Source organism: Punica granatum, chromosome 8 (genome assembly GCF_007655135.1).
Source record: "Punica granatum isolate Tunisia-2019 chromosome 8, ASM765513v2, whole genome shotgun sequence".
Taxonomy (NCBI): Eukaryota; Viridiplantae; Streptophyta; class Magnoliopsida; order Myrtales; family Lythraceae; genus Punica; species Punica granatum.
The window spans coordinates 3,319,837-3,340,108 of record NC_045134.1 but is presented as its reverse complement, the minus strand read 5'-3'; the positions used below and the strand labels follow the sequence as shown (position 1 = coordinate 3,340,108).

At 40.6% G+C, this 20,272-nt stretch overlaps 4 protein-coding genes and 1 long non-coding RNA gene across 7 annotated transcripts; 4 read left to right on the top strand and 1 right to left on the bottom strand.

Annotated features, from left to right (window-relative positions):
• The first annotated feature begins 4,111 nt into the window (after positions 1-4,111).
• LOC116189556 lies at positions 4,112-8,689 on the top strand. 2 transcript variants are annotated; one of them, XR_004152419.1, is made up of 3 exons: positions 4,112-7,325; positions 7,424-7,970; positions 8,062-8,689. It is a non-coding gene; the product is annotated as an uncharacterized LOC116189556 (long non-coding RNA). The 2 variants fall into 2 exon arrangements; XR_004152418.1 differs by having other exon boundaries at positions 4,112-7,970.
• A 932-nt stretch (positions 8,690-9,621) lies between these two features.
• Positions 9,622-11,825, top strand: LOC116189554 (60S ribosomal protein L10). Its single transcript, XM_031519265.1, has 4 exons — positions 9,622-9,796; positions 10,482-10,983; positions 11,233-11,314; positions 11,591-11,825. Exons 1-4 carry the CDS (start codon positions 9,787-9,789, stop codon positions 11,657-11,659), a joined length of 663 nt encoding a protein of 220 aa, XP_031375125.1. The 5' UTR covers positions 9,622-9,786; the 3' UTR covers positions 11,660-11,825.
• A 1,058-nt stretch (positions 11,826-12,883) lies between these two features.
• LOC116189551 (probable inactive receptor kinase At5g58300) lies at positions 12,884-16,585 on the top strand. 2 transcript variants are annotated; one of them, XM_031519262.1, is made up of 3 exons: positions 12,884-13,559; positions 14,203-15,444; positions 15,585-16,585. In XM_031519262.1, the coding sequence occupies exons 2-3, from the start codon at positions 14,259-14,261 to the stop codon at positions 16,199-16,201; spliced, it is 1,803 nt and encodes a 600-aa protein (XP_031375122.1). In that variant the 5' UTR covers positions 12,884-13,559; positions 14,203-14,258; the 3' UTR covers positions 16,202-16,585. The 2 variants fall into 2 exon arrangements, with proteins under 2 accessions (XP_031375122.1, XP_031375123.1); XM_031519263.1 differs by lacking the exon at positions 12,884-13,559 and adding an exon at positions 13,701-14,106.
• Positions 16,586-16,638: 53 nt separating this feature from the next.
• On the bottom strand, positions 16,639-17,828 carry LOC116189555. Its single transcript, XM_031519266.1, has 4 exons — positions 17,669-17,828; positions 17,443-17,531; positions 16,962-17,178; positions 16,639-16,868 (listed from the first exon to the last, which is right to left on the bottom strand). Exons 1-4 carry the CDS (start codon positions 17,742-17,744, stop codon positions 16,828-16,830), a joined length of 423 nt encoding a protein of 140 aa, XP_031375126.1. The 5' UTR covers positions 17,745-17,828; the 3' UTR covers positions 16,639-16,827.
• Positions 17,829-17,909: 81 nt separating this feature from the next.
• On the top strand, positions 17,910-20,144 carry LOC116189552 (probable inorganic phosphate transporter 1-3). The gene has a single exon (XM_031519264.1). It carries the CDS (start codon positions 18,332-18,334, stop codon positions 20,015-20,017), a length of 1,686 nt encoding a protein of 561 aa, XP_031375124.1. The 5' UTR covers positions 17,910-18,331; the 3' UTR covers positions 20,018-20,144.
• Positions 20,145-20,272: the final 128 nt, after the last annotated feature.

Below are 20,272 nucleotides of genomic sequence, written 5' to 3'. Positions count from 1 at the left end.
GTAGAATGTTTTTTTCCGGCACTTTCTAGCCGACAAAAACATTTGCACCGGCGTTTTAGATAAGTATATATCTTCTCCAGTTTAAGTTACACAAGACTTAGATGCTAATAAATTCATATACATAAATCGTTCCCCGTCCGGCCAACCACTGGCAGCCGGAATCCTCAAGACATAAGCAAACTCCGACTGACATCGGACTTGGGATTGCAACTATGTACATATACCTCTCGTAAGATCTCTTTTTAAAAATAACTTTCATTATCAAGAAAGGAAATAACACAGTGGTGCACCTCTCGTCTGGTGATCAAGAGGTCTCAGATTTGATATCTAGTGGAACTACCCGTGCCATTTTATTAAATATTTATAATTTTTATTTTAATATATTAGACTCATAGGCCTCCCTTGTAACCGAAAAAAAAAAACTTTCCTTCGGTATTTTTCATGAGTCATTTTCCGAAATTTATGATGATTTTTGTGGGGTTTTTTTTTCCTCCTTACATGCCAAACACCAAAATTATAGACCTCGGTATTTTTCCTACTTTTTTTTTATCGAATTTTCCTAGTTCATATAGGGCAGACTTTAAAGAGTTCTTTTTTCTTTTCTTTTTCATTTGTTGGCATGTTTTTCGTTATTATGTATTGGTCATCATGTGGAATAAATATGTAATATAATCGGAAATAATAAATAAGATAACTATATGATAAATATAAGATGAGGTATCAGATAAGTTCAGGAGAGATAATGATCAGAGAGAAGTGTCTGTGAGGTATCATGTCAAGAGGACTGTAGTGTAGTGTAGGGCCAGTCTGGACTACTCCGTATATTCAGGTGGTGGAGGCCTCAGAAAGATTGACCACTGTACATGCACTGCACAATGATATCAATTAATTAAAAATCATTTTAAATCATAATTTTAAGTGTAAAGTAACTATTAGGTCCATGATTTATTGAGTTTACATCACTTGAGTCCTCAAATTACTTTTTCAATTACTTAGACCCCTCAGTTAGCAATTTTACATTAGATAGTACTTGGTTACATCGGATAGGTCATTTGTCACATCAGTTAATCAACGAGTTCATCACATACCTCAGTTATTTTTTTCCATCACTTAGGTCCATGAATTAATAATTTTACGTCGTATAGGTCCTTTTATCACATCAATTTCAGTCCGTAAGATTTTCCGACCTATTGTCGTTATGAACGCAAATGATGTAACGAAATTCCATTAATAATAAAACATAAAAAAAATGAAAAATCAAAGGGGCAAGATGAGGGGAGGTGGCCGACAGTAAGGGCTCGCCAACGGCCACCATCCCTTGATTGGGATTGTCAGTGAGCACAGAAGGTGCTGACAACCCCAATTAAGATGGCGGTGGCCTAGATCGAGACCTTACTACTAGAGTTAGGAGAACCCTTAACTGACAATTAGAGGGGAACGATGGGCGAAATTGATGTCCCACTTGCCAAAATGAGGAGACCCTTATTTTGGGGATTCTCCTGATTTACAAAGGTAGCGTCTCGATCCCGCCTACTGCCCCCTGATTGGACTCACTAACACCCTTTATAGTCATCGACGACCCCAATCGAATAGGTGGTGGTCGAAATCGAGGCTTTACCCTTCGAAATAGGGAGAACCCTCAATTTGGGGATTATCCCAATTTCGACTGGTGAGGCCTCGATCCTGGCCACCGCCATCGACTGATTAGGGTTGCCGGTGATCATAGTAAGCTCCAACCATCCAAATGTGGGGGTGATGGCTTTGACGAAGCCCCTGCCACCAATTGCCCTTCCTCTTGTCCCCTTTATTTTCCTTTTTATAACTTGTCTTATTTTATAGAATAATTTTTTATTAAAAACAACACGGTGGCTCCAAAGGTGGGAAAATAATAAAAACGAGAAAGGAAAAATTACATAAAAATGGTGGATGTAGGGGCCTATTTGATATAGCATTAACATTGTAAATCTCACAATTTAACGAAATAACCTAATTGATATAGCAGAAGGACTTATTTGATGTAACGAAAAGATTGAATTGATGTATCGTGTATTTTAAGGACTTAACTGATGCAGTAAATGACATAAATGATGTAACAAATGACTTATATGATGTTGTAAATGATTAACTTGATGTAGCAAAAATATCTAAGTGATGTAGAAATGATCAAATTGATGCAGCGATCCAAGCGATGGAATAAATAACTAAGGGACCCAATTGGGGTAAGACAAATAGCTCGAACATATACATTATTACTTTTTTCATTTTTCTTTATTTTTTAAACATTTCAATTCAATTTTTACTAAATTCTCTCAACTATTTATTATTTTTTCAAAATTCAACAATATAATCATTACTTTTTCTCTACTATTTATTACTTTTTTATTTTATCCATTCACCTTATTATTGCAATCTAATTATATATATATATATATATATATATATTCAAAGCTGGACTGGAGTTGAGTTAAACTCAACTCCATTTCCAAACAACCCTTAAGCTTTGTTTGGGAATAGAGTGGAGTTTAACTACACTCCATTCCGACAATAAATAATTATATTTATTTGGGGTTGTAATGATTGTATTGTTGAATTATGAGTAAAAATGGGAAAAACAATGAATAATTGAGAGAAAATAATGATTATGTTATTCAATTATGAAAAAAGTAATGAATAGTTTAGAGAATTTAGTATTAAAAATTGAATTGAATAATTAAAAAATTAAAAAGAAAAAGAAAAAAAAGTAATACTTGCATTGTTAAATTGAAGATAAGTAGAATTAAGTGAAGTGGAGTTAAAAAAAAACTCCAAAACCAAACATGCCCAATTTTCTTACTTCCCTTTTCTCGAGAAATTATATTATTAATTTCGCACAAAATCTCCCTTTGCAACTTGCAAGCATATAACTTCTTTTAATCCCACAATTAAAATGAAGTTCTAGTAAAGACCCAATTCTTCGATGTAAATTTAGCGGGAAGTATAATAAGAAAAATATGTGTTTTTATTTTATAATTCAATTTTTAGTATATACCTATAAATTCTTAAGGATAATACATGGATGAAAAGGTTTTGAGTAATTCTTGCTTCGAGTTGTCATTAGTGAATAACTCTCATGGTTATTTTTATATCATGTTTGATACGGAGAAATGGAGCGGAATAGAATAAAATAAGTACTATAGAAAAAAATGCAAAGATGTAAATAGTGTAATTTTTTTATCATTAGTAAATTCACAATAGAATATAATTAAAATATTATACCTCTAATATGCATTAGACTTATATTTACAAGTATGTTATTTTAAGTATCAATAAATGCATTCTAATCTTCCTTTATTTATTTATTTTTTGCTTAAAATGATGCAATGAAAGTTCCTCAATTTTAAAGAAGTTATAATGGGTGAGCCAACGAACCAACAGGTAAATTTCTTCTAAGAATATTCATTTCTTCAAGTTAAAAGACAAAAAAATCATCTCGAGAAATGATCATTCTAATTCTTAGAAGTGCAAGAAAATAAAAATATAGAGGGGAATGATGAAAAGTTTATTCCATTCCATTTCATAACTTTCTACCAAGCACAATCTTATATGACAACTACATTGGCATTAGAATTTTTGTGCTTAGAAGCCCTCTGTTTTAGGACATATAAAATTCAATCACCTATTTCCCTATGTTTATTTCTCCTTCACCTTAATGGACATGTTAGGAATTAGGATATTAGCACGAGATTAAAAAAAAGAAGAAGCATATATTAGCACGCAAATATCAAATATAGATATATTTTCTTTAGTTAGTCAATAACATAAAAATTATTATCAAACGAATTCAGTAGGATAAATATTAAGAGAGTAGAGATAATAATTAAGATAAAAAAGCATAATGATGTAATAATAATAATGAAAAATAGATTTATCAAAAAAAATCAAAAAAATGAAAAATAGCTGTTCAAAATTGCCCTACATCTCTATAATTTGCTTATTTTCTTTTGGAGAAAAGTAAAACCATTTTTCTTTGTAAATATATGAAAAGTACAGAGTGATAGAAGTTTTGAATGTCTATATAATGGGGGAAGTGAACTTGTAAACCAACACAACCTCTTCAATTTCTCTTCTTAGTCATCTGCAAGTCATCTGCAGGAGAGAGACTCCATCACCAGACCCTTCTTCCACCCCCCACCCCTCTCTCTCTCTCTCTCTCTCTCTCTCTCTACTTTTCCATTCCCTTCTCTGTGTGAGGAATGAGGCATTTTAACATCTCCCACCCAATCCATCTGCTCCTCTGCAGTTTTCACTCTGCAGAGATGAAAAGAAAGGGGAAATGAAAGCAATGCCCCCACCAGAGAACATCTCTCTCTCTCTGTATATGCAAAATGCACTGTGTGGGATATGGTGAGATCTTTGGTGTCCCTTTCTTGTCCCTCACTCTCATGACGATTTTGACCCTTCACTGCACCCATCCCTCTCATTACTATTCACCACACACCACTCCCTTTCGTTGCTTCCACTTCTATAAATCTAACCCTAAGCTACTTTCTTATATATTCTGTATTATATATACAACCATTATATTTGCTACTGTTATGGCTATTATATGCATGTGTATCATGTGTGGTTGTGTGTGTGTATGAGTGTACAGTAGTTTGTGCTCTCTATTGATCTTCTCTTTCCCTCTTCAAATGAATCCTTTGATTTTGTGGGAAACTTTCATGTTTTAGACATGCTCTATGTATTAAAAGGTGTAGCAATCCATGTTTAGGTGTTTTTGGGAAAAAAAGGCGTAAATTATTTTCTCTATTTTATTTTCTCTTGATTTTGTAGAGTTTTCAATTGATGTATGCATATGATATGTATTGACAGGGAATTTCTATATGGACAATGTGACCTATAATATAGGTTAATCTTAATCCCCTATATTTGTTAGGGTATAGCCCATGCATATAGCCATGTAGATGTATCTACATTTTTATGCTAAATCTTCTTTTTCCCACCTTGTTGTAGGCTCTGATAGGTATCATTCAGCTATTCCCAAACGGGAGTGATATTTTTCGGATCAATCCCTAGCTTGAGTTATGATTTTTCTTTATCTTTAATTCTAATTAAATAGTTGTCAAATTGTGGAATGCATCTGCCTCGACAAAGATCCTTAACGGAAGATTCATGTTGTCTTTATTTTTCCCTTTTAACAATTTTCCTATTAATTCTTCCTTTTTGCCTTCAATCTGATATTTACCCTCAGCTTTTGTTTCTCTTCAGTTTCTTTTGCTTTCTCCCACCCTGTACTTCAAAATTGAGCGGGGGTTTCAATTCTTTTGGTCTTCTGTTATCATATATCATGGTTTTGTCTTTCCCTTGGTAGAGGTTTTCATTTGATCCCTGCAGGCTGCTTCTCTCTTCTGATCCTCTTGTTAGGGTTTCTGTATGCGTGTTTGTGTGTATTTGGAACTAATCCTAGGTTTGTAAGCTCTGCACCTATGTGACTTTGGGCTTGTTAATTGGGTAGTGTGGTTGCTGTTCTTGATAATTCTTGACATGTCTCTTATTGTCAGAGCTTTGACAAGGTAAGGATCTTCATTGTAATGTGATGCTACTCTCTGTTCCTTTCTCACTGATTCATTTATTAGCTTTGATGCTATGAGGATTTTGTGATTAGTTTGACGGATGAAGACACCGGTGGGACATACATGAATCCTAAATGAGATTCTCGTAGAAGTGTTTTGTGTGGATTAGCAAGATTAAGGTCTGGGGATCTTTTGCTCTATGTAATTACCTACTTGTTCCTTTGGTTTGAAGCCTGTTGCTGTTTTCTGGAATTTATGCATGGATTGTGCCTCAACTAAAGAGACTTGGTACATGGGGGAATGGGCTGAGAGAGAGCTTCCTTCAGCCCATTCATGGGCGGCTCTGGGGATGAATTGACTGCCGACTCATTCATTCAAGCACTCAGTAGATACCCAGAGAAGTGAGACTTAATCTACTGGCGTCTGAGTGAATGAAGCGGGAGTCGATTCCTTCCCCACTTCTCCATGCTTGGACTGAAGGGAGCTCCTTCTTTCTATCTTCTCCATGCACCTACCTGATCATTTTTTACTAATGTGATATTGATCCTCAATGCTTGTATAACTAGCTGGGATGTCATCGATGTTCTGATCAGACTGGATTAGTGTACTACCTATTCGTGTTTGTTTGGTCTTCATTGTTTTATTAATTTGTAACCAGAGCTAGAGAGAAGGGATGAAACTCGAAGAGCTTTTGCTTGAGGTATGCTTCATTGATGTTTCCAAGCATATGGTAGTAAATTGTTTCTTTCCCTTTGAGTTATGTATACTTATGATCGTGCACTTTTTATTCTCTCTTTACAACAATGAATTTCATGATGTACATACAAGGATGCCATTGCCATCAATTGTAGGATCCCATTACATATATCCATTTTTCCATAGGCTTCATGTCAAATCGAACAAACGGATTAAATGGGGATGTTAATTATGCATGTTCAAGATTGTATTCTTTTAGAGCAAGCAATTCTTTCAGATCTATTATATATTTCACTTCACAGGGACGCCTGCTTCTCTATTGTTGCCACAATCCCATAGCAGTTGAGCTTGTTTCTGCATGTTATGTTTATGGTACTTTGTAGATGAAGCATTACATTTAAGTGGACCGGAGAAAGTACCGGCTCGATACTCCGGCATGGGTTCCCCGCTAATATAGTCTATGCACCCTGAGTTTGCCTGAGTACTAGGGTTTGGATGATCCAAATCCAAACCCAAACCCTAGTTTGTTTATTCTTCAACGTCCAAGTAGTGGAGGAATTTGTTATCCTCCGGCTATTCCTCTGAACTTTTTACTTGTGCAGTGCATTAACTGCTCATTCTTTAATGTCACGACTTCTCTTAGATTTCTCCCATTAAATGTTTTTTGGCTCTAACTAGGGGTCTACCAGCATCGGAACTTGAAGCTAAACTTGAGGTATAAATTTAGTTTCTTCTTTTCCTATGGCCATTTTCATTTTCCCTCCTAACAAAGAAATAATAAATATCGTGCAAAATCTTTCATCCTCGTGGCTTTTATGGAAGAAAAATGGATTCTCAAAATCATGAGATGAGCTGTAATTTATGGACGAACTTTATGGGCAGTGCAAGGATTTGGGATCCACTACAAGTTCATCGCAACCCGAGCCAAAGTGATGTTCGAGTGTGGATCAGTTTCAGTCTATAAGTTGAGGAAATTTTATGGTTGTATCGGAAAGAAAAAAATTCCTAGTTTCAAAGCCCCATGCGGCTTGTTTTCCCCACGCCTCGGATAGACTAATCCCATTCAGTTCTGATGTGGTGGGTGATTGCTTTTTCGATTGGGAATTGTAATTTTTTTAATTGATGAACCCTAAATTAATATATATTGATCATGCTGGGGGCTGGTTTGTGTGCAGAAAGTACAGTTCTTGGGAGTCCACCGAGACAACCGAAGTACAGATAAGCCCCATTTTCTATTCATTTGGGACCGTGCCTTATGTCCTCTTGCCCCTCTCCCCTCCCTTCTCTTTTCATAAAATACTCCATCAGATGTTTGTTTTGTCCCAAGTACATGACTTAGGTTTTTTTCTCTTCATGTGGGTTACATATATATGTTGTAAGTTTTATGTAGGGCACATTGAGCCAAAAAAAAAAAATTATGTAGGGCACAAGGGGGGTTTTTTTTCTTTTTTCTTTTTTCTTTTTATGAGAACTAGGGTTTCGGGAGGTGAGGGTGGGTCTACTTAATTTCATCCGACACTTAAGATGTGATATGGAAAGCTGCTTGCATTTATCGGTGGTTTGAACAGATATATGTTTCATGAGTAACACTGTATATGATATTGTTTGGACTGAGTATGGATCTCACGGGAGGATATTATATGTTTTCCTACATTGACAGAGGAATCATTTGATGTTCAAGAGGAAGACAATGGCATCGAGAAGAGCATTCTGTGCATAATGGTAAGGTGATGTTGTTTCAAGTTGGAAGGTCAGGGTTTGAGATTTGCCAGACCATATGTGGAGCTCGCCTGATGTAAACCTCGTGTTGCAGTCGCGGAATGTGAAGTACACAATGTGCGGAATGGGAAAGTGCCTTGCTGCACGATGTGCCCTGGCCAAAAGGAATTCAGAGTCCCAGACCAGAAGATATGGTAGGGCAAGGCCCTGATACTGTAATTTGCTGTCGTAGTCGTCGGGCCTTTGACTTCGCTGATGATTCGGAGAAGTTAATTCATTTTGAGAGGTAATGTCGATATTATCTTACATATGAATGAAAAATCAAATCACATCAAAAAATTGTACATGTTAAGAGATATTGTCAATATCGATATTATCTTATGAATCAAAAACCGAAAACAAGTATATGATATAAAAAAAAATTGTAAATGCTGAGGTTTCCATGCAAAGATCCTGGTATGGGCCTTATGGCCTTGTGCTATTTCAAGATTTGTCCTTGTCTATCCACTTGAACTTCATAATCTGTAGATGGTTTATGTTCTCGATAGAAAGGAAGGAGCCATATCAGATAAATCTTGGTAGAATTTGGTATAGGAAGGATTTCTGCAATTGTATATTGCGCTAACTGAAATGTTTCACACTTTTTTGTTTTTTTGCCTTAGTCCTGGTGGATCTACCGATCTTTGTGATCTTGTAATTATCTCTCGGCCATTTTCACCATATATCTGTTTTTGTTGTGGATCAATGAAAGTTTCTCATTGCGATTGCCAGAGGAAAAAAAAAAGAGCATATCAAATAAATCATATTAAAATTTGAGTTCTGTAAAAGAAAAAAAAATTGACTAGATCGAAATTATCTATGAGCGTAAAGGGCTTCCATGGGACCAAAAGGAATGGTTAGTGAGCTGTGCGTACGACCGTCGATTGGTAATTTTGAATGTACATACACACCGTTCATATATCATCATAAGCACATATTAAGGATAAAACCCAATAGAACGTTTACATTAGAAAACATCGACATTCTCGTTTTGAAATATACGCACACTCTATTGGTCGCCATAAGAACATGTTTTTAAGGATAAACGTTTAATAGAACGTTTACACCAGAGAAACATGTACATTCGCGTGTCATTGTTATTGTCGTATATGTACGTCAGACGTGATAATGTGTTATATACATACCTGGGAATCTATAATTCGGCTAGTACCATGATTTCTAGTTGTGCTCCATGTACAACTCCACCTATCCATTTTTCGAGCCGACATCGGTAATCTAACGATACCTGGAACTAAAACACCCTCCAGCTCAAGTCTCCATTGGAATCGTCTCGTCTCGTGGGAAGAAATGTTATTGGTTTGGCCGACGAAATTGGAAATCGGTCATGTCATCATACAATAATCCCATTCCATTTTATTCCATTCGACGTGCGATCCATCGAACCAAACATGGCCTTCGTTTAAGAATTTCGAGGAAGGATTGGTCCCAGCTCTAATCTAAATCAATGCTTCATCCACTACCACTGGTGCTGTTAATGGGCCTGAGGCCCAATACATTCCTCTCGACGTCCCAATGGGCTCATACACAGTTCAGGCCCAATAGAGATAAGGTCGGCGGGTTGGGCGATTACGTATGCAATGAGCTCAGAAGAATAGAAGGCAAGTCCAATGCCGCCGAAGTCCATTTCTTCTTTCCAAAGCCGGGAAGGAGCAGCTGCCTCCGCCCCCTGCTGTATATAAAGAAGTCGATCTAGGGTTTCTGTTGGTTGCCGACCTTCTTCGTCACAGCTTCTCGCGGGGCAAATCAATCGGAACTCGCCATGGGGAGAAGTGAGTCCCTTTTCTTTCCCTCTCTCTCTATTCAGCTGGTTTTAGATTCCCCAGAGTGGATCTTGTATGGCCTGTTGGTTCTGTTGCCTGCTGGAAATGAGCTAGCTTTGGTTTGTGATTGAATTCAATTCATGCTTGAGACCCGGTTAAGCTCGTTGTTAGGTTGCATAAATAGATATGGATTAAGCTGCTGTGAGATTTGTGTGCGAAACTGATGGAACTTTTGGGATGTGATTGATCTGTGGGGGAATTAGAACACGGGCAGCCGCTTTATATTTTCACCTGTAAAATGGAATTCTGGGAAGGGGCTCATATGTGTTGTTTTTCCTCGTTAATCGATTGCCGGGAGAACATTTTTAAGTTTTAACTTAGCGGGGCGGTAGCTCTCTCCAAGCTTATGAATCGAGAATGCTACATGCTTGGTCAAATTTGACAAGCTGGTGATTCTTTTGTGAATAAATGATGGCAAATTTTATTCTATATGAAAGGATTTTTTTTTCTTTTTTCTTTTTGATGATTCTGGACCGGCTTTTGTTCTTATTTCCAATGTTGAAATTTGTAAATGCCTGGTGATTCACGCCTCTATAGCAAGATGCCAGTCATTGATTGGATTTGGAAGTTATTTGCATTCTTTTGATATATGTCGACTATGTGGAAACTTGAGGGAATGTTGTTTTGATTGTAGGACCTGCTAGGTGTTACCGCCAAATCAAGAATAAGCCATACCCGAAATCACGGTACTGCCGTGGTGTCCCTGACCCCAAGATCAGGATCTATGATGTTGGGATGAAGAAGAAGGGTGTGGATGAGTTCCCTTTCTGTGTCCACTTGGTCAGCTGGGAGAAGGAAAATGTCTCAAGTGAGGCCCTTGAAGCTGCACGTATCGCCTGCAACAAGTACATGGCTAAGTATGCAGGAAAGGATGCCTTCCACCTGAGGGTGAGGGTCCACCCATTCCATGTCCTTCGTATCAACAAGATGCTTTCGTGCGCTGGGGCTGATAGGCTCCAGACTGGTATGAGAGGTGCCTTCGGGAAGCCTCAGGGCACTTGTGCTAGAGTTAGCATCGGTCAGGTCCTCCTCTCTGTCCGCTGCAAGGACAGTAACAGCCATCATGCTCAGGAGGCCCTTCGTCGTGCCAAGTTCAAGTTCCCTGGTCGCCAAAAGATCATTGTCAGCAGGAAGTGGTACGTGATTTATATTTATGCCGGATTCTGGAAAAAAGTCTCATTCTAACAACTTTGAAATTGAATGTTTAGTCCGGGTTTCTTTTTTCTTCTTATTATCCCATAAAAGGGAGGAGGGGAACTATCACTTAAATAGTTGAGAGGAAATCCACTTATAAAGTTGTTTATCTCCATTATCACAATGCTGACGAGTCATTTGTTTGTATTATTGGCATATATATCTCATAATTTCTGGATTGTGATCTTCAGGGGATTCACCAAGTTTAGCCGCTCTGACTACTTGAGGTGGAAATCGGAGAACAGAATTATGCCAGATGGTGTGAATGCTAAGGTGATATTTCAAGTTTAACCCTCTTAAATATAAGCTATGTCTAATTTAAACATCCTCGGTTATTGCTGTACTGCAGTTGATGAATTCGCAACCTCTTTGGGTTATGCTTTTCCTGCCTTTAAAGATTAATATGTTTGATTAAATTCCAATCCTTCAATATTCATCCCATCTTCAGCTTGTGGTTGCAGTTTTGCTTCTGACTAAGCCGTCATGCTTGAAGTAATTCCTTTTTATAGTTAACTGAAAAGAACTTTCTCTTGTACCTGGATTCTGCAGCTTCTTGGATGTCATGGACCCTTGGCCAATCGCCAACCTGGAAGAGCTTTCCTGAATGCGACTACTTAAGCAATCTCCATATTAGATATTGTAACTTCCGAAGATTATGGACTTTTGAATTGCTGTGTTGTCATAACTTGAGAGTTCCATGTGTTATTGGATCTCAAACTGGACCTTCCTGGTCGAGACTCGTGAATTTTATGTTGTGCTTTTTATTGTCATTTTCATCTCTCAAGCCACAGTCGCGAAACTCTCTTTATCTATACAATAGCACCGATTCCGTTGGTTGGCTAAAGATGGACCTGCTACCTCTATGTATGACATTTGAAGGAAAGCTAATAGTTGGTGGATGAACACTGGATTTTCACTAGGAGGCCGAGAGGGATGTGTACGAGCTACCGAGTACCTTTTGCTTTTGCGATGATACCTCCTTTTCGGTAATCACAGGAAAAGAAAGAGGAGTTCCCTCATACTTCAGTTGGGCGAAAACTATTGAAGGTAGAAGCTTAGAATCATTAACTGAGACTGGTTTCTTTCTCCATCGACCCAACTGCAAGTCTTACCTACAGCATAGCTCGACTTTGTCGGTTGATGTTGCCTCCTCATAGTGTCAGCTGAAGATCGATATAGAAGACGATGTAGTCTGTATGACTCAAAATAAGTACTGTCATGCTTTTAACAATTATACAGATGGCCACTATGTTTCCTTCACTGATGCATTCAACTCCCCGTCCTAATAAATGTCGTGGCCTGGCTCTCAGTAATGCAATTGAATTGGAACACAAGTTGTTCCAGCAAGACCATATTAACCCAGTTGGAAAACTTACAACTGTGTCATGTAATCAAAGTGTTATTGACCACGACAAGGCATGGTTGGCTTTGCGGATGGTTCGAGTTACGATTTCCAATGAATGCGAGAACCATATGGAGAAGAAGCTGGAAGAAGGGGTTATTAGGGTTTCAAAAGTGACGAAGGGGAAGGACCCCACCATGTGAAAATGGTTTCATTGCTATCTTTTATTCGTCTGTGTATGCAGAGGGCCATCATTCTGTTGTTGCCCGTCGTCAAGATTTCAAGTCAAAATAAGCTATAATGCTCCATCACCTTTCCATGTTTGAATCCTCACCCATTCCCTTTTGCAAGAAAAGGTTTGCTGCAGTGTTAGTTAATTATTGGGCTCTCTAACGATGTACTTATCAGAAGCTTACGGTTCGGTTTCGGGAACGGTCTCCCGGAGGCAGCGAGCTTTCGGTTTCCCATATGCTTATGGCAAACTGTTTTCCAACCTTTCTTGAGTTTCCTTATGTAATCTTCAGAGATGGGATCGTGATGGCGGGACGAGCATGATCTGGGTTAGCTCAACAGCCTTGAAACACCGACGACCTATGCGTTAAGCATGTCCTCTGCTCGGATCACACGAATCGCCTTTTACTATTCATTCATCATGACACTGTTTGGTTAAACCAATCCCCAACTGTTTTTAGAATTAAAAAAAAAAAAAAGAAGAGAAAATTTAAAATGGACATCAAATATTCACATCTGGATTATTGACATACTGCAACACTGTCCAGTGTCTCCCAACTTTCATTAGTAGTCTCACTCTCACCTCTACTTTCCATTCTCATCAACAGTTTCTTCCTCTGCCAGTCTGAGGCAACTGATTCTCAGACAAACAGCAATAGAGGTTCTTTAAGCAGCTGTTTGATTTGATCCCCACAGAAGCATGAATGAAATGAAATTGAAGGATCATGTTTTAAACTTAAATCTGGAACAGACACACACACATGTTCCCCATCAGCATCTAATTTTCAGTTACATTAATGGTGGAAGGTGACATTCCTTTCGCAACTTGTTAGTCTCATCATTCCGGCAGAACATAGATTTCTCGAGGCTCCTGCAGAGAAAGATCCGAGAGAAGCAACTGAAGTTTCTTCCCTCTTCATCTGCTGAATCTGTTAATACCGATCGGTACGTATCTTTCCCGATATGTTCCTTCTTTTATTCTTTCCGGTTCGAGTTTTTTTTTTTTTTTTTAATTGTTTCCGGGTAAGTCCCTTGTTGAATTCTCATGAAATGTTGATTCAGCTGCCGTGTTTACTTTTCTCTCCATTGATCAGATTCTTCAAAATCCATTTTATTTTAAATTATTGACTTCAAATGCGTCTCCTTTAGCAGGAAAAGGAGAGCACTTTGCTTTTCCTTTACAAAAATTTGAGCTTTTCCTCTCTTTGGATTCTTTCTAATCGCTTGCTTTTCTTCTTTATTTGTTATGGATAGCTTTTTGGTTGTGAGCCCTTTAATTCCTTTAAATTTTGTCCCGAAAAGGCTCCATTTTAACTATCTTTTCTCGACGCAATTTAAATTTCGAGTCCGATTTCTTGCGAGTTCAGAGTACTTCACTGGACATATCTTTACAAAGTTTCGGAAAATAAACATGAATGATTGAGTGAAAGTGTTGGGAGTCTCTTTATTGCTTTCTGTATATGGCTTGGTGTCAGGAAATGATATATATGAGGTAGATTTCTGGTTTCTTATCGTCTGATCATCGGTCTCTTACTGATCATCTCTTTTCTTCTCTTCATGGTGTTCGATTTTTGTATCGACGGAGCAGGATCAATTGTTAGATTTGGACGTTTGTAGACTAATCCTGTTGCAGTGCTGAGCTAAATGAAGCTTCCAGCAGTGGTCTCGACGGTTTTGTTCCTTTTCTTCGCATTTCCAATCTCTCCCCTCCTTGCAGCTGATCTGAATTCCGATAGAGAAGCGCTTCTTGAGTTCATCTCCTCTGTACCTCATGCCCGAAAACTCAACTGGAACTCCAGTTCACCCATTTGCAGCTCTTGGGTTGGAGTTACTTGCGATGTGAGTTCGAACAGAGTTATTTCCGTTAGGCTTCCTGGAGTAGGACTTTACGGGCCAATCCCGGAAAATACTTTTGGAAAACTTGATGGTTTGAGGGTCTTGAGTCTCCGGTCGAATTACTTGAATGGCACTCTTCCTTCGGATGTGCCTTCGATCCCTTCCCTCCGTTACCTTTTCCTCCAGCATAATAACTTCTCGGGTACTGTCCCGACCTCTTTCTCTCCGCAGCTCAAAGTCTTGGATATTTCCTCTAACTCCTTCACAGGAGGAATCCCGGATCTTGAACTTCCTAGTCTCAAGCTTCTGAATGTTAGCCACAACAATTTCACAGGCTCAATTCCTTCTTCTCTCCGAAAATTTCCTGATTCTTCATTCCTTGGGAACTCTCTCTTGTGCGGGGAACCCCTCAAAGAGTGCTCTAATGAATCCCAGCAGCAGCCTGTAACAGTTCCTCATAGTGAAACTGTGAGGCCGAAGAAAAAAATCCAAGCTGGAACTATTATCGCCCTATCTATTGCAGGCTCCGTGGTGATCGTCCTCCTTGGTCTCGTGATCTGCATATGCTGCATAAAGAAGAAAGACGGCAAAAGCGTTATCTTGAAGTCCAAAGCTACAAATGGTGGGAATGTTACTTCAAAGGACTTTGGGAGCGGAGTTCAAGAGCCCGAGAAGAACAAGCTCTTCTTCTTTGATGGCTGCTCTTACAACTTCGACCTCGAGGACTTACTGAGGGCTTCCGCGGAAGTTCTTGGGAAGGGAAGCTACGGGACGGCTTATAAGGCTATTTTGGACGATGGGACAACTCTGGTGGTTAAGAGACTGAGGGAAGTCGTGGCGGGGAAGAAGGAGTTTGAGCAGCAGATGGAGCTCGTGGGAAGGGTGGGAAGGCATCCTAATGTGGTCCCTATCCGAGCTTATTACTACTCGAAGGACGAGAAGCTCTTGGTATACGAGTACATGGCTGAGGGAAGCTTGTTCGCACGCTTACATGGTATATTCCATTATCTTGTGCAGTCCATTTGTTAAGCAACCAATTTTGACATGTTTGTCTGCCAGATCAAGTTTCTAGATCAACTGGCAGTGATGTCTTTTTGATATAATACAATATATCAATTCTTATGGACATTGCAGGGGCTAAAAGTGCTGGAAGGGCTCCATTGGACTGGGATACGAGACTGAAGGTCGCGCTTGGAGCAGCAAAGGGGATTGCACACGTCCACTCTGAAAGTGGAGCCAAATGCCTCCACGGAAACATCAAGTCTACCAACATTTTCCTCACCCAAGACAATGAAGGTTCTGTTTCTGATTTCGGGCTAACACCACTTATGAACTTCACTGCTGCCATCTCCCGAACCATTGGTTACCACTCTCCTGAGGCGATCGAGTCACGAAAGGTCACCCAGAAGTCTGATGTCTATAGCTTTGGGGTCCTGCTCCTAGAAATTCTCACAGGAAAAGCTCCATTGCAGTACACAGGCTATGATGATGCAGTCGACCTCCCAAGATGGGTGAGGTCGGTGGTTCGAGAGGAGTGGACCGCTGAGGTGTTTGATGTCGAGCTCCTGAGGTTCCAGAATGCCGAGGAAGAGATGGTTCAAATGCTTCAGATCGGACTCGCCTGTGTTTCCAAGGTTCCAGACACTCGGCCAAACATGGAAGAGGTCGTTAGGATGATCGAGGAGATTCGTGGAAGTGAGGCCAAGGACCGTCCATCCTCTGAGGCCGAGTCAAATGTTCAGACTCCCTAAGGTGTTAAGCTACCAAAAACAATGGAAATTTGGACTAAACCGCATCACCTTGTCAAGAATGATTGTTCTGCAGGTGGTTCTGCCTGGTTTCATATCCATCAAACGCCAGCCATGACAATGAGGTCTATCATGTGCTAATGACGTTAATCTGATAGGTCTCTAGAGATCATTTATGTTTACCATTTCTACGAGTTTAATCTCTAAGCTCTATATATTCCAAGTAAATTGTGTTGTCAAAGTGTATTTTCTCCCCTTATGGCTTCTGATGTTTTAGCTTTATCGTGATCTCATCTACTTCAATAATATATTTTGATGTATGTTTCTGTCAATACTTAGATCGTAAGCATTATGAAAGTATCCCTGTGAAAAATGTGAAATTCCGCACTCATCAACTTTTCATATACTGCAGCCCTCTTTACTATTTATTAGGATAGACATACACAGCAAAGGTTTGCTCATCGTTCCCTCTGTTATTTCAAGTGCATGTGAACCTTTATAGTGACAAATAAACAAGAGTATAACCCGAAAACCCACGGAATACTACTGTTTGACTTATTAAAGTATCCACTGGAATAGACCGATCGCCATTGCTACTGATGCTGCAAAGTGAATTCCGCTTTTGCCTGTCACTTATGTTTCTTCTTGATCAGGGTGGTTCCATTGAACCCTGCAAATGATCAGCAAACAAAGAGGTCACACATATCACGTTAAGTGTTGCGCTTTATCCTATAATTAGTCTGGTCATACGAAAGTACTGTACCGTAAGTACACCCGTGATTGATGGTGAAGACGAGATCCTGCACCACCGCTCCACTGCCAAACCAGGCGTCTCTCTTTACATCGTTGATGCAGTCTAAAACAGCCAGTGTCTGGTCCTTACAGCCTCCTTCCTTGCAAAAAGCCTCTCCATCCTCGCTCGTTACGTTCATCCATCCTTCTATTGTCAGCTTGTACTTGTCGGGACAGCTCGGTGGTGTCTGTTCCCAAAAAATTCAGTTGTTTCGGTTACTTTGCATACATTATAGTTGCAGAGGAATCATGAACAGCGTTATTTAGCATGGCCAACGTGAATGTATCATTCGTTCTCTTCCTTCTTAAAGATGCAAAAACTGCAACTCGAGCAAGTGATTTAGCCCCAGCGAGGACCCCAAAGATGGACTTAACGTCTTTAATTGAAAACACAACCCTGAAGTTAATTTTTTTTGCCCCCTTTGTACTGAGGATGGAGTGAAGGTCATTACGTTTCTGAGGCACTCTGCGACACTTATCCACTGCTGAAAGGGGCTTAGATTCGCATTGCATCTGGGATCTTTACATTTACCTTCTCCACCTGCAATAGCATGTTGACATATCGAAGAATAGTATAAGACACCCGGCAAGTTTAGTGGAAGTATCGAGAAAAAGGAAAAAAGCCCAGGTTTTGTGCATGGAAATGAAAAAGAGCTCGAGAGAGATATGCGAGAGTACCGCTAACCAGAAAGGATGCCACCAGAAGGGTGGAAACTAACCAAACTCCTCTTGCTGCAGGACAAAGCTTCTCCATCTCCAAAGAAACTTTTCACTACTTAGAATGTCTTTGTTTCCTGGGCAGGACCTAGGGAAGTCCTTACCCTTTAGTGATGTTTAAATAAAGAAGAACAAGACAGGCATGGGGATTAATGTACAAGCTCGAGACACAAGTTGCAACCTGGTGTGCTCTTATATTTCTCCGAGCATATTCCCGGAATACTTAGGACATGTCAAATGCAAGAAAGACACCAATGGAGATATCAGGGATATCGGGATATCTGATTCTTCATTATGGATATGCAATGTTTATGATCTTGTGCGGATTAACCTAAACAAAGGAAACAAATAGGGACATTGCTGTAGGGCTTCACGGGCGGGGCTTCCGACATGAACACAATCGAATGAAGCCAAAGCAAGTCAACTGATGCATACAAAAAGCTATCTGTTTACCTTAAGGCTTGTCGTTGGAAACGATGGAGAATTTCTTGTATGTCCTTTTACAATTACAACAAGACAACGCGCAGCTTGTCCTATCCAAAATTGTCCAAAATCTTGCAGTAAACTACGGAGATAGCATTAAATACAGATGGAAGACGTATGTTCCACCCTCAAACTTAATCAATGGCCTCAGCAAGTCGGGCCTCAGCCGTCTTCTCGGAGCTTGACAATGCCAAGACTCAACTTTATCATTTCAAGGCGATAGTGATTGCGGGGATGGGCTTCTTCACCGATGCATACGATCTCTTCTGCATCACCGCCGTCACGAAGCTGTTAGGCCGCCTGTACTACTATGATCCCGCTGACCCAAAACACCACCCTGGGACTCTACCTACAAATGTCAACAATGCAATCACGGGTGTCGCTCTGTGTGGGACTCTAGCAGGGCAACTCTTCTTTGGTTGGCTAGGTGACAAGCTCGGCCGGAAAAAGGTCTATGGGATAACCCTAGTCACCATGGTAGGGTGCGCCCTGGCTTCCGGACTCTCATTCGGGTCAACAGCCCAGAGCGTGATCGGGAGTTTATGCTTCTTCCGGTTCTGGCTTGGCTTTGGCATTGGGGGAGATTATCCACTCTCGGCCGTTATAATGTCCGAGTATGCAAACCAACGGACCAGGGGAGCATTCATAGCTGCAGTATTTGCTATGCAGGGTGTTGGAATAGTGTTTGCCGGTGCCGTATCGATGATCGTCTCGAAGATCTTCCTCAACGCCTACCCTGCCCCAATATTCAAGGAGGACGCGGTCTTCTCAACCCAGCCCCAAGCGGACTATGTTTGGAGGATCGTGCTCATGCTCGGGGCCGTGCCAGCCGCTCTGACCTACTACTGGCGGATGAAGATGCCCGAAACTGCCCGTTACACTGCCCTTGTGAAGGGCGACCACACGAAGGCCGCCTCAGACATGGCCAAAGTCCTAGACAAAGAAATCATAGTGGAAAATTCGGGCCCTCAGGAGACACCGAAGGATGCTAGTCCCCAGTCTTCATACGGGCTATTCTCGGCCGAGTTCATGCAGAGGCACGGGCTCCACCTCCTTGGCACAACCTCCACATGGTTCCTTCTCGACGTTGCCTTCTACAGCCTCAACCTTGCACAGAAGGACATATACCCCGCCGCTGGATTCGTAAAAAAGGTCACGTGGATGAATGCCATCGAAGAGGTTTACCGGATTTCCAGGGCAATGCTCATAATATCACTGGCTGCGACCGTGCCGGGGTACTGGTTCACAGTTTTCCTGATCGACAAGATCGGACGGTTCATAATCCAGCTAATGGGGTTCCTCATGATGTCGATATTCATGGCGATCCTGGGGTTCCGGTACCATCATTTCCAGGGAGATTCGGGAGATAAGTGCCCGCCAGACACTGATAAGGATAACTGCAATGGCCATCCCTTCCAGTTCGCGCTCTTCTTTGGGCTGACCCTTTTCTTCGCCAACTTCGGCCCCAACAGCACCACCTTCATTGTGCCTGCCGAGCTCTTCCCAGCCCGTTTCCGGTCCACCTGCCACGGGATCTCGGCTGCGGCCGGGAAGGCTGGGGCGATCATCGGGGCGTTCTGGATCCAGACCTACACGCAGAAAGACAATGGCAAGAAAAAGGCGATCATAGCGCTTGCCGTGGTGAACATGCTCGGGTTCGTCTTCACTTTCCTGGTCCCGGAAACAAAGGGCAAGTCACTTGAGGAGATCTCCGAGAACTACGATGGTCATGGCCATACCACAGGCGCAGCAAATGGGAACGTTAATGGTAACGGGAATGTCAAGAACGGTGAAGCAGACGTCGTTCGTGAAGCGGAGTTGGTATGAAACTAATAACGGCTAGCTAGGCTCATGGCGGAATTACTTGGATTCGATTTCTACTGATATGTATGGCAGTAATTTAAATAACTCTGGCTTGATGAAAAGCACTTGTATGGTTGGAGAGGAAGAAGAAAATGCGTATGAACTCTGATGCTTGTATTGTTTATTTTCTGAATAAATCTACAGTATGAAACATCATACATGCTTATCGAAGTAAACATTGCCCCCTCGTGGCCCGAGCCGAGCCGAACCGACACCCAA